Source organism: Carcharodon carcharias, chromosome 15 (genome assembly GCF_017639515.1).
Source record: "Carcharodon carcharias isolate sCarCar2 chromosome 15, sCarCar2.pri, whole genome shotgun sequence".
In the NCBI taxonomy this organism is placed as follows: domain Eukaryota; kingdom Metazoa; phylum Chordata; class Chondrichthyes; order Lamniformes; family Lamnidae; genus Carcharodon; species Carcharodon carcharias.
The window spans coordinates 57,645,160-57,657,461 of record NC_054481.1 but is presented as its reverse complement, the minus strand read 5'-3'; the positions used below and the strand labels follow the sequence as shown (position 1 = coordinate 57,657,461).

Genomic DNA, 12,302 nt, shown 5'->3' with positions numbered 1-12,302 from the left:
AGCTTTTCAATTCCTGGTCTCCAGCAGGCTGAGAAAGATAAAGGAAAAGAGAAAGCACCACCCTCCCCTCCTCACCAAACTTGCAGTGATTCCAGTCTGTACCAATGCACTCCGTGACGGGGCACCTAACCTCTCTTATTTATATTACTGAGATTCAGATGAATCTGGCAGTTACAGAACCAGATTAGGCCAGGTCCTTCGTTTGCTGATCTCACCTACTCTGCAGCAGAGGGCTTGATTTGCTTGATTAGCCCTGCCCAAGCCTCTAAGAAACTTAAAACTTAAAAACAGTAAATTTAAGTCAAATGCTAAATTGCAAGCAAGGTGTACTAGATTTTGTAAAAGATTAGCCCTTAAAATTTAAAATTTCACTCCCTTCTCACCAAACTTGCAGTAATTCCACTCCGTATCAGTGCACTCCTCTTTAAAGATGCTTCTTAAAACCTACTTCTTTGATCAAACTGTCCTAATATCCTTGTAATGTGACTCGATGTCAAACTTTGTCTGCTAATTGATCCTGTGAAGCAATTGGGACATTTTACTATTGCGAAGGTACTATATAAATGCAAGTTGTTGTTGAAGTGAAGAAGAAACTATAACTCTCATCACACTCAATAAATATTTGAGCACATGAGGCAATAACACAAGTGTGTGGCTCATGTGCCGGGTGCACTTACCTAAATGTGCTTTAATGTGCAGACGTAGGTAGCTGGACCCTCGGAACACTCGACTGCAGTGAGGGCACTGGAAGCCATTGTAGCTGCTCTCGCTTTTTGAGTTTATCTATTTATATAATAAAAAAGTGCAATACACATTTAAATGGAAAGTGCCAGAAAAAGTACTAAACCATCAGATCCTTCTGCACAGCCCAATCCTTGGGGAAGGTGCTAGGCTTAGAAGGAACTTGGCAGGGGACTTCCCCAGCCCCAGGATCTACGATCAGATTAAAACACATAGACATGAGAAAGAAAGTCTTACTGATTCAGAGACATTCAAGGCAGGTGATCAGAGTGAAATATGGATCCCCCACTGAGCTTCCTGCTCAAAACTCATGTTCAAGATCTGGAAGGAGACAGATTTCCCTGTGTGGCACAAGGCTGATATCAGGGATCAGAGAATATAATTAGGACTGACATGAGAAACTGGGACTAGTTCCACTTCAGTACACAAGGCTAAGAGGAAATTTAAATATTTTTTAAAGTCCTGAATGGCTTAGATGCAGCGAATAGAGAAAAACTATTTCTATTGGTCAGGAAGTGAGTTATGAGATCATTTAAAATTATTAGGGAATGAGGAGGAGGAGGAGGACTAGGCAAATTTCCTTATGCACAAGCTTATTTGAAGTTTGACATGCTTTGCCAGAGAGATTTTTTGAGTCAAACATCATTGTATCTTGTCATAGCAAAGCAAATAAACATTTGAATTATCACTCATTATTTATTCTCCAGATGTGGGTGTTGCTGACGTGGCCAACATTTATTAGCCATCTCTAGTTGTCTCTGGAGAAGGTGGCAGTGAGTCTTCTTGAACCGCTGCAATCCAAGTGGTGAAGATGCTCACACAGTGCTGTTAAGTTGGCAGTTAGAGGATAGGGATGAGGGGGGTGTGGGGTTCCAGGATCTTGACACAGCACACGTCAGGATGATGTGTGACTTGGAGGTGGTGATGTTCCCAAGCACATGTTGCCCTTGTCATTTTGGTGGTGAAGGCTGTGGGTTTGAAAGGAGCTGCAGATGAAGCCTTGGTGAGATGCTGCAGTACACCTTAGACAATGTACACTTCAGCCAAGGTGTGAGATCTTCTCTTGTGCAATGAACTTTCATGAGAATGAAGAAAGATGAGGGAAATGGAAATACCATCGAAATGTAAAAGATTAATAATTAAAAAGAAAAGTTAGGATTTATATCAAACCTTTCCAATCCTTATGATACCCTAAAACATTTCATTCATTGCCCATTAATTAGACTTGAAGTGTCATCTCTGTTGATAAGAAGGCAAAAACAGAAGTCAAGATCCCACAAACACCCAACAAGATCATTCATCAATTAGTCTCTGATTGATACTGTTGTTTGAAGGCTGGAAGTTAACACAGAGGGAATTGTTATTTATATTAATTGTGCTTAATTGTATGCAAATGCTAGACATTAAATGGGGATTCAGGTGTGCCCTATAAATAGATACAGACTGAAACTATGGTTGTTGGGTTAGGAGGTGTATGTTTGTAACTGTAACTGTAAATAAATGCTTATAAAAGTGTGTACAGATTGGATTCAATTTTATCCTTCGCCAAATGGCTTTCTGGATTATAACATGGTATTAGAGGATGGTTGCCTAAAGGTGAAAGTTTGAAACTAAGAAAAGATTTTTCAGACAGAAAATACAGTGGCCATTCTGGAAAACAGGAGAAAGTAATTGCAAATTGTCGGGGTATGATTACCCTCCAATGTTACTGAAGTCTGAACCATATGAACTGTGGAAGAATGAAATGGTCATGTGAACACTGATTAGGCCCTCTCAAAAGGAAACAAAGTATGACCTTGGCAATGTTGATTCCTACAAGAAGTAAAATTAAAAGTGAAGTGTGAATGCCAATCAGTTGGAAAGCGATAAAGGTTTAGACCTTCTAGAGTTCTTGGATAAAATCTACAAGGAAGATGACATGTTAAATGTCTGAGGTGTGGTAAGACTTTGATAAGATTTCAGAAAACAGATGGTCATTCCATGGAAGAATCTAACTTTAACAGATTGCATAAAAGAATGATGAAATTCAATTTGGGGATTTTTGGATTTTAAATTGCTGGATTGCAAGGAGAACAACGAAGAAAAAAACATGAACACCCTCCAAGACACAGATATACCAAGTATAGAGGCCATGATAATCTCACATCAGCTGAGATGGATGGGACATGCTGACAGAATGTCTGACTCAAGACTGCCCAAACAGGTGCTCTATTCAGAGCTACACCAGGGAACCTGCTCACATGAGAGCCAAAAGAAATGTTTTGAAAACAATCTCAAAGCCTCCATAAAGGTCTGATCTACTAATATCAACACATGGGAAGGAGATGCCCAATTGTGACCAAAATAACTATTCATTATTAAAAATGGTGTCAAGGCTGTCCAATCAACAAGAGTAGCCATTAAAAGAAAATGGCAAGAGAGAGACAGAAAGGGGAGCTGCTTAAACCAAAAATCTGCCACTAGTTCTGCTGACCAATAACCAATGCCTGCACTGTGGAAGAGCCTCCAAAGCTCATAAGCCATCAGTGAAACCACAGTCAACACTAACAACTCACTTCCACCCAGTCTTCTGCAAGGAAGAATCATCCTCGACAAGAGGGATTGCCGTGATAAATGAGAGTGATCATGACACAGGAAAAAGCTAAAAATCCAAATGCGAATTGCCTAGAGTGGGTACTTGGGTGATAAATATTCCAGAGGGGTCTTGTGAATGCAGGGATGTGGCAATTGTAGGACATGCAGGAAAATGTACAGGTAAGTTTAAATGTTGGTTGAATAATGATGGCCAAGAAGTGAGATCCATGGGCTAGCAGAATGGGATGAAAGAGTGGAGTATGAAAATATATTGCAAGTACTGATAGTGTGTCCGGAAGTGATTCGTGTCAGAAAACAATCACATACTGGAGAAACATCCTCTGATAGCGCAAGAGGGAGATCTCACGAGAATAGACCTGACAAGATAAAAGTGTAAGTAGATGCTGTGCTTGAATAGATTAGGCAATACAATAAAGGCCATAGAACATTTTCAGAACAGAACAAGAAGCAGGAATCCTTGCGGCTGTCAAGTTTTGGTGGCTGCCAATAAATTTGAGGATAAACTAATAAAATAGGCAAAACAAAGCAAATTAGATATTTGGAGGGAGTTTGAAGTATTATTCTGAGGTACTAGATAAAGGACAATCAGCTTTGTCACACAGTTGGATTTGTACTGAAAATGTCCTTGCAAATGGGGCATAAGGTCAAAGGGAGTCTGATTACTAGGGGATTTGAAGAGTGACAGTGATACAGATGTTAGAGTGGACTCACTCACAAATGGAAAAATAATCTTGAAAGTCATTTTAGCTATTTTAGCCATATATTCATGGAAAAGTAGATCAATCGACATAAGAGCCAAATTTCTGCAGGGTGATATTTTTCAGAGAAGTGTTTCTGAAATCACAAAAAGAAGCAGCAGATGCAAAAGGAAACTATGGAAATGAAAGAAATGTGTCTACGGTCTGAATGATTCTTCCAGCGTGTGGTATTTTCAATTGGATCTGTTTTGCTGAAAATAGTTGTGTTCAACTAAAAACAGATTCCACAGATTGGAGAGTCCACATCTCATGTTATGCTTGAATCAACATTGGGTAAAATAGTGCACTAGAGGTACCATATCATCTTCCTCCATCTCAATGCAATCGTCCTCTATGACATCCTCCTCAATGCCTCCCTCGACAGTCAATGGAGAATCTTCTGCGGATTTCTCAGAATCTCCAATTGTTACAGTTTCTATGACAATCCCAGAATTCCTCATGGCCTGACAGATCAGGTTCTCATTGCCAGTCTCCCCCTCTGGAGGCAGCACAGTGGAAGCAGGTGACTGTAGAATAAAGAAAAATATTGATCATCATCTCTTCAATAATTCAATAAGTACACATCCTTTGGGTAAAAGTATTCTTCTATAACACAGCTTTAGAATCATGCCTCACATATACACAGATTTCCCTAAATGGGACTGATCAATACTTCCAAGATTAAAAGATGATTGTGGATGAGGAAGGCCATTTGGCCCATCTTAGTCTGTTCAACCATCCAAATAGACTCCACAATCCATCATTAGAACATCTAATTGTTCCTTCAATAATTCCAGCACTTTCAGTTCCCCTGCTCTATCCGGAAGCCCGTTCCTGTTATCAGCTCTACTTATACTAATCTGAACCTTTGTCCTACCACACAATTTAATTTCAAGTAATATTCCACATTTACTTTGAATATCCTTTTGTCAAAATAAAACAGAATGTTGAATGAGATAGGCAGAATGGTAGAACATAAGATCAGAATAAGCCACAGTCAAACTGCACTTTGAACACTTTATCCATTTCTGGGTGATGAGACATGAGGAAGATATTTGAGCATTGGTGACAGTATAGGGATGAAGCATGAGACTGGTGGCCGGGGTCAGACTAGACTTTTCAGCCTTGAAAGGAGACATTTGAAGGGTGACACCCAATTCAAGAGAGTCAGGGCAGCCAATAGTTCTCAAGGTGTATGCATATAACGAATAAAGAGTTCGTTTAAAAAGAAAGGGATCATTTTGTACTTTTTGTTTTTTTAACTTACATAGCACCATTCATAACCTCACGATACCCCAAAGTACTTTACGGCCAAGAAAATATTTTTGATATGTAGCCACTATTGCAACAAAAGAAAAATGGCAGTTTACACACCTTAAACATTCACTCCCTCCACCACTGGCGCACCATGTCTGCAGTGTGCACCATCTACAAGATCCGCAGCAGCGACTCACCATATCTCCTTCGACAGCTTCCAAGTCCTCAACCCCTAAAAAACATCTATAAAACAAGGGCAGCAAGCACGTGGGAATGTCACCATCTCCAAGGATCTCTCCAAGTCACACATTATCCTGACTTGGAAATATATCATTAGTCCTTCATTATCTCTGGGTCAATATCCTAAAACTCCCCAACAGCATTGCGCAAGTACCTTCACCACAAAAACTGCAGTGCTTCAAAACAAGTGGCTCACATCACCTACTCAAGGGCAATTAGGGATGGGCAATAAATGCTGACCTTGCCAGCAGTACTAACATCCCATGAATGAATTGAAAAAAGCGAATTTACACACAAGCTCCCACAACAGCAATATGATAATAACCTGATTATATATTTTTTTGATGTTTGTGATGAATAAGTATGAGCTGTGACATCTGTTACGATCCAGTTAGGGACCAGTAATTTTTGTTTGAAAATAGACAAAATTAGCAATTCCAGTTACTAAGAGAATAAAGCCATATGATTCCACAGTTTCAAACAAACAGTAGAAATTTTACTATGTAAAAGTCAGCAAAGTAAACAGTCAATACTAACTGTCTTATACTCTAACATATAGAATTAACAGGCAAACTGTGGTCCAACACACTACAAACTGCACATTAAATGGCGGACCCAACCAAGACAGGTCCCATGAGTTTCTCAGCAACCTCCCATACATCAGTCATCACTAAGAGTCACAAAAATTCTTTAAAACTCTGTCTTCCTCATGAGAAATTTCAGTTTTTCTCCTTCAAAGAGCTCGTCTGACAGTAGCTCTACTCCACCCAAGTTTCACAGGCACAATGCTCACCCAAAAGGCACGCCATTCCAGATCTCTCTCAAATCGGCTCTCTCACACTGAGCAAATGGTGTTCCTGGGCTTCCCTAAGCCCCAGCCCCTTCAGCAGCACAGAACAAACGGCAGCACTTCAGATGCATGGAGCTGACTGTCCCCACCGTCTGTTCCTGACGTCCAACACGAGCTTGTTTCTGTGCTGTAAAACCCTAGTCCCAAAATTCGGTTTTCGCACCGTCTCCAAGCGGATTGTACTTGTGCATGTGTCAGTGTCAGCCCTCATCTCCAAGGCAACAAGCCCCAGCAGCACCGATAACAGGAGATGCTCTCACTGTCGGCCCTCACTCCACTCTGCACTTGCGCCAGAGCCCTAGTCATGAAGGGAGTTTTGGTCCTCAACCTCTACCCTGAAAACCCACAAACCCAACAATACAGATTCCCGTACACACCCCGGAGGAACTTCCTTGTCCTTTTTTGAAATAGTGCACTTCCTCAGTACTGCACTGGAGTGCCAGCTTAGAATTTTGTGTTCAAGGTTCTCGGGTAGAAATTGAACTCACAGCCTTCAACTCAGAGGTGAGAGTTCCACCCAAGAAATAATGAAGCTGTTATTAAGTATTTTGCTTCAGTTTTCAACGGATGAAGGTGAAAGACAGGGAGAGCTATCTGATGAGGAACAGTAACTAATGTAAATATCCAAAAGGAAACAGCTTTCAAAAATTACTGGGAGCAAAAACAAAAAGTCAATCAGTGTAAGTCCTAAATACTGAAGGAGTTTGGCAGGGAGATAACAGAAGCACTAACCAAAATTTTCTAACATTCTTTGGAAATGGGAATTGGCCCAAAGGATTGAAGAATGGCAAATGTTATAATCCTGTTCAAGGGATTTTTAAAAATTCATTTATGGGATGTTGGTGTCGCTGGCTAGGCCAGCATTTATTGCCCATTGCTAATTGCCCTTGAGAAGGTGGTGTGATCTGCCTTCTTGAACCGCTGCAGTCCATGTGGTGTAGGTACACCTAGAGTGCTGTTAGGAAGGGAGTTCCAAGATTTTGACCCAGTGACAGTAAAGGAATGGTGATTTATTTGCAAGTTAGGATGGTGAGTGGCTTGAAGGGGAACTTGCAGGTGTTCCCACGTGCAAGGTGTCTGCTGTCCTTTTCCTTCTAGATGGTAGTGGTTGTGGGTGTGGAAGGTGCTGTCTAAGGAGCCTTGGTGAATTGTTGCAGTGCATCTTGTAGATGGTACACACTGCTGCTACTGTGCGTTGGTGGTGGACGGAGTGAAAGTTTGTAGATGCGGTGCCAATCAAGCGGGCTGCTTTGTCCTGGATGGTGCCAACCTTCTTGAGAGTTGCTGGAGCTGCACCCATCCAGGCAAGTAGAGATTATTCCATCACACTCCTGACTTTTAGGGAATCAGGAGGTGAGTTACTCGCAACAGGATTGCTAGCCTCTGATCTGCTCTTGTAGTCACAGTATTTATATGGCTAGTCCAGTTTCTGGTCAAAGGTAACCCCCAGGATGTTGATAGTGGGGGAAGTCAGTGATGGTCATCATGCCATTGCCTGTAGGTGAACGGAATTATAAAATTGTAAGGTTCCACTTAATAATGGAGATAAATCATATCTTGTACAAATGATAAGTTTCTTTCTGTATTATCTCCTTCTTTATTTAACATGAAAGGGGATGACATTTTAAACAGAAGATATCAGAGCGTGTTGGTAAGGTTTACCTCTGGTTTTTGTTCAACCTCAGGATCCAGATCGTGGCTCACATTATGGACCTGCACTTCCTCGATATTTCCTTCAGAATTCGTCAGCACATTGATCATTGCTGTCGTTTCTGGGGAATTCGGTGTTGCCAGTTCTTCAATCTGTTTGTTTACTGGAAGTTAAAAAATAAGGATCGGGGAGCAGGAAGTGAGAAAACACTTGCTGAGTGTTACATCACTTGAACTCTCAGCTGCTTTTACCAAATACAAGGCTCACCATAGCATTTGGCTCAATACAATAAACACATAGCAATGGCTGGTGATGTAAAGGGGCTCTGGACACCTGTGGCAGAGAACACAGGACCACCAATAATCTCTCTCTCTCCTCCAGACAACAAGAGTGAGTTTCTAATACAATATTAACCAACTCCATATATATGCTGTCTAACCATTTTAAGGGGCACCTTGGTAAATTTGCCTGTTATTTTTGTATTTTTAATCAACTTTTCCTTCAACTGCTTGACCACAGCTGAAGAAGGTGGCCATTTCGCACGTTCAACCAAGATGTCTCAACAGACTACCTCATTCTTTCCCTCCCTTTTTTGAGGACATTTGAACTCTGCTTGGCATTGCTCAGGCTGGAATATAAGAAGGAACATAGGAACAGCAGGAGGTCATTCAACCATTTGAGCCTATTCTGCCATTCAATTCGATCACCCAACAACATCCACAACATTTTGGAAGAGAAAACTCAGGTTTCCACTACCCTTTGTGTGAAGAAGTCCATTCTGATATCATCAGAATCAGTTATGCCCCCTTATTTTAGATTCCTAGTTTCTCTTTCTACCCTACAATTTCCTTTAATCATTTTAAAACCTCAATTTAGATCACTCCTTAATCTTCTCTACTCAAAGGGATACAAGTCTAGTCTGTACACTGTCCTCAAATTTAATCCTTTCAGCCACAGTTACATTCTGGTAATTTACTCTGAACCGTCTCCAAGGACTCTATACCTTTTCCCAGAACTGAACTATATTCTCCATTGGGGGTCTAATCAGAGCTCTGAATGACTATTTGAATAAAGAACTTCCCTTTGTACTTCGCTCCCTTAAGATAAGAACAAACCCTCCTATAGCCTTTGTAATTAGGAACTGACATGAGCCTGCTTCTATGATTAGTCTGAGTCTTAATCTGCTACAATCCACATTTAAAACCACCTCAATCCAACATGTTAAGCATGACCAGAGTTTCTAATGGATCAACATGTTGCAGAACATGTGGTCAGTGTAGTACCTTCCTGAATCTCAGGTTTATTCACTGGCTCAGGCTCCTCCTGGTATGGTGTCGAAACAAGTTTCATTTGCTGGAACTTTACTTTCTCTGTACAAGGAGTGATGGCCTTCATATGGCGAGTGAGGGCTCCAGATTCTCGGAAACTCATTCCACACATTCGGCATTTGTAAGGCCGCTCATCTGAGGAGACACCGTGACAGTTGTTAGACCTCCAGTCTAAACTCTGACAAACCTTCCAACACAGGTCAAGTATGCTGGACCTTTACAGCCCCTCCTGAGAGATCAGTGATTTTATACCAATACTGAGCTGCTGAACAATGAAACATTTTTAAGGACTAATCAACAGATAGATTGATCAAATAAAACTCACTTTTACAAAGGGGACACCACCTCGGAATTCACTGGAAATCTGAATGAGATTATTCCAGACTTATGACATGTGTGGAGCATAAACACTAGCACAAACCAGATGGACCAATTGGCCTGTTTCTGTGCTATAATTAAGTAATTATAAAGTTTTCCTTAAAATAGACATAGGGTTAGAATTACACTGAGGAATTTGCCTTTATCAACAGGGTGTGTGCAAAAGTACACAGGTGAAAAGCAACAGAGAGTGGGGAAAGGGAAGCACAAAGTAACAATTGGGGTAAATCTGCCTGGAAGGAGATACTGAGCCTCACACTGTCAGGGAGCTTGATTGAAATCAAAGAAAGGCAGTCAGCAGCATTGGGAGCTCTTCAATTTGTGAAAGATGTGAAATGTCGGATGCCCCAGTGCCCACTGGGGGGAAATGAGGGGATTATAGGATCACTCAGATCACAGATGGCCTCAACAAGGAACAGAGTGGACACAGAGAAAAGTGCCAAAGGCAGCCAGCGAAACAGAGGCTTTAAAAATGCCTAATATCTGAATGGAGGAAGAAAGACAGAAGCTAAGAAAGCACTCACTGCTCACTGAAACATAAACTGTGTTACAACCAGACCTGGTCGCCTTGCCTGGTTTTTCTCACCTGTGTGCCGTCGGTTGTGTCGAACTAAAGATCCCTTTGTTCTAAATGCCATCCCACAAATCTTGCATTTGAAAGCCTTCTTGTCACTATGGGTAACCATGTGAGCCTTTAGGATGACAGCCTGCAAGTACAGCATCAGACCCTCTGAAAACAGGTGCAGGACTGGCAGATTCAAGTTACTGTTGTACACACACAAACAAACACACACACACACACACATACACACATCTTTCTAGAGGCATTTCTTGCAATCATGTCAAATTATCAGGATATCTTGAATCTCTGAGCTGATATTTCTGGCACTGTAGCAATTAACTCCATTTAGCACGTCAATGAGTTACTAATCAGTTCTTTATTAATGGACAGTATTGTGCCTCCAAATAGGAAAGGGGGGTGGGGGTGTGGTTCCACAACTGTAACTTTTGCACACCCCACTTTTCAAGGCATCCAAGCTGCTCAGGGCTCACAAGAAACTGGGACACCCCTGGATAGGGACACCCCTAGCTACAAAAGGTCAACAGCTCTTACAAGTGTTGTACATGGAGGATGTATATATTTTTTGAATTACAACATTTTGCTTGTTTATTTTTTAAAATTCTTCCATCTATTTCTCCTCAACCACCCCCAACCTTGCACAGCATACTATTCCTAAGGCAAGACACAATCTGCCATTATCACTCAGCCAACAGTTAAGTGACGCATTAGTGCTGCGCAGAACAACTCCCTTACACCAGTCTCAAAGGTTTACTGAACCCAAATGGAGACTGAATTAGGAAAGAAAAAACTGGGTTAAAACCCTACATGTCCACACACCTAACACTAGCAGAGGGGCAGTTCCATTTCATTCACTCCCCACAATTTACTCATGCTAGCAGTTTTGCAACCATACAGTCTGTAATTACAATCCGTCCCCAAAGTCCAGGTGATTTAACTGACCGTTTTGAAAGTTTTTTCGCAGATCTGACACACGAATCGCCCTTCATCAGTTAGAATCATCTCAAATCTCTTCTTTTCAGCCCCACTCTCTTCCTCCGAGCTTTTCTGACAACTGTGGCCATCAGCTCCATCACTGGTGGGATGTTCATTCTGCTGTAGCTGAGGGTATTCACACAATTGTTCCTCTGAGATCTGGCATGTCTTGTTGCTCCCATCAACTAGAAACAAGATTATAACTTAGGAGATGAAGCCCAGCACTGCACTGATGCAAGGCAAGCACAGCTACCCATCTTAAAAGAGGTCCTAGACAACAGTGACTCTTAGGTTACTGCAGCGTTTAAAGCTGCAGCATCATCCAAATTTCTCAAGGTTTTAGCTCCTCATAAAATCCTAAATTTGAAAAACAGAAAATTGCATGGGGCAGAGAATTTGATCTGGAACCTGCGTTCAAATTCCACCTGAGCTAATGGGCTCTGTCTGCTTTTCTAAGTGAAATGAGCTTGGCTAGTCTCAACCCAGTTCTCGTGCATCGTGAGCCACATTACAAGGCTGCACTTAATTAGCCAAATCATTCACAAAGGCACAGGATAGCTACAGTCCAGAGCATTATTCTGATGTTGGGATTGAGAAACATTAAAGGTACACCGTAATGGGAACAAAACTCTGCACCTGAACCATGTCATACCTGACCTGGGAGTGCTTAGTGTCAGCACTGGATGCCTGAAATGGCAATTGTTCTAAATCCCAGAGCTGAAACCTCTCACCTGTGATAAACTTCACAAAAATAAAGTAAATCTTTCCCGGAATTCCTCACCTGAGTGCGATTTACTGTTTGCTTCGGGCTGTGATAGGGAAGCCACAACCAACTGCGTGAGAGTGATTGCCGAGTCCAAGGACACTGACTCCTGGAAGCAGAGAGGGAAAGAGATTTAAGAGGCACATGGGTCTCCAAGCTGACTTGGAACCTGCCTCAGTTCCACAAATGTTTCACCTTCCATCAGAA

At 41.6% G+C, this 12,302-nt stretch overlaps 1 protein-coding gene across 7 annotated transcripts in view; it reads right to left on the bottom strand.

The window, feature by feature from the left end:
* Positions 1 to 12,302, bottom strand: part of e4f1 (E4F transcription factor 1) — a 33,716-nt gene that overhangs the window by 13,855 nt on the left and 7,559 nt on the right. For 4 of the 7 annotated variants that reach the window (XR_005945261.1, XM_041205869.1, XM_041205875.1 and 1 more), the window contains exons 3-9: positions 12,114 to 12,204; positions 11,300 to 11,517; positions 10,364 to 10,484; positions 9,355 to 9,534; positions 8,083 to 8,234; positions 4,391 to 4,600; positions 678 to 783 (exon numbers count right to left, since the gene is read on the bottom strand). Coding sequence is in view for 6 of the 7 variants with exons in the window: in XM_041205869.1 (XP_041061803.1) it covers positions 678 to 783; positions 4,391 to 4,600; positions 8,083 to 8,234; positions 9,355 to 9,534; positions 10,364 to 10,484; positions 11,300 to 11,517; positions 12,114 to 12,204 (1,078 nt within the window). In the remaining variant the exon portion in view is untranslated. The remainder of the gene's footprint in view (positions 1 to 677; positions 784 to 4,390; positions 4,601 to 8,082; positions 8,235 to 9,354; positions 9,535 to 10,363; positions 10,485 to 11,299; positions 11,518 to 12,113; positions 12,205 to 12,302) is intronic. The other 3 variants (XM_041205873.1, XM_041205874.1, XM_041205872.1) reach the window with 1 other exon arrangement.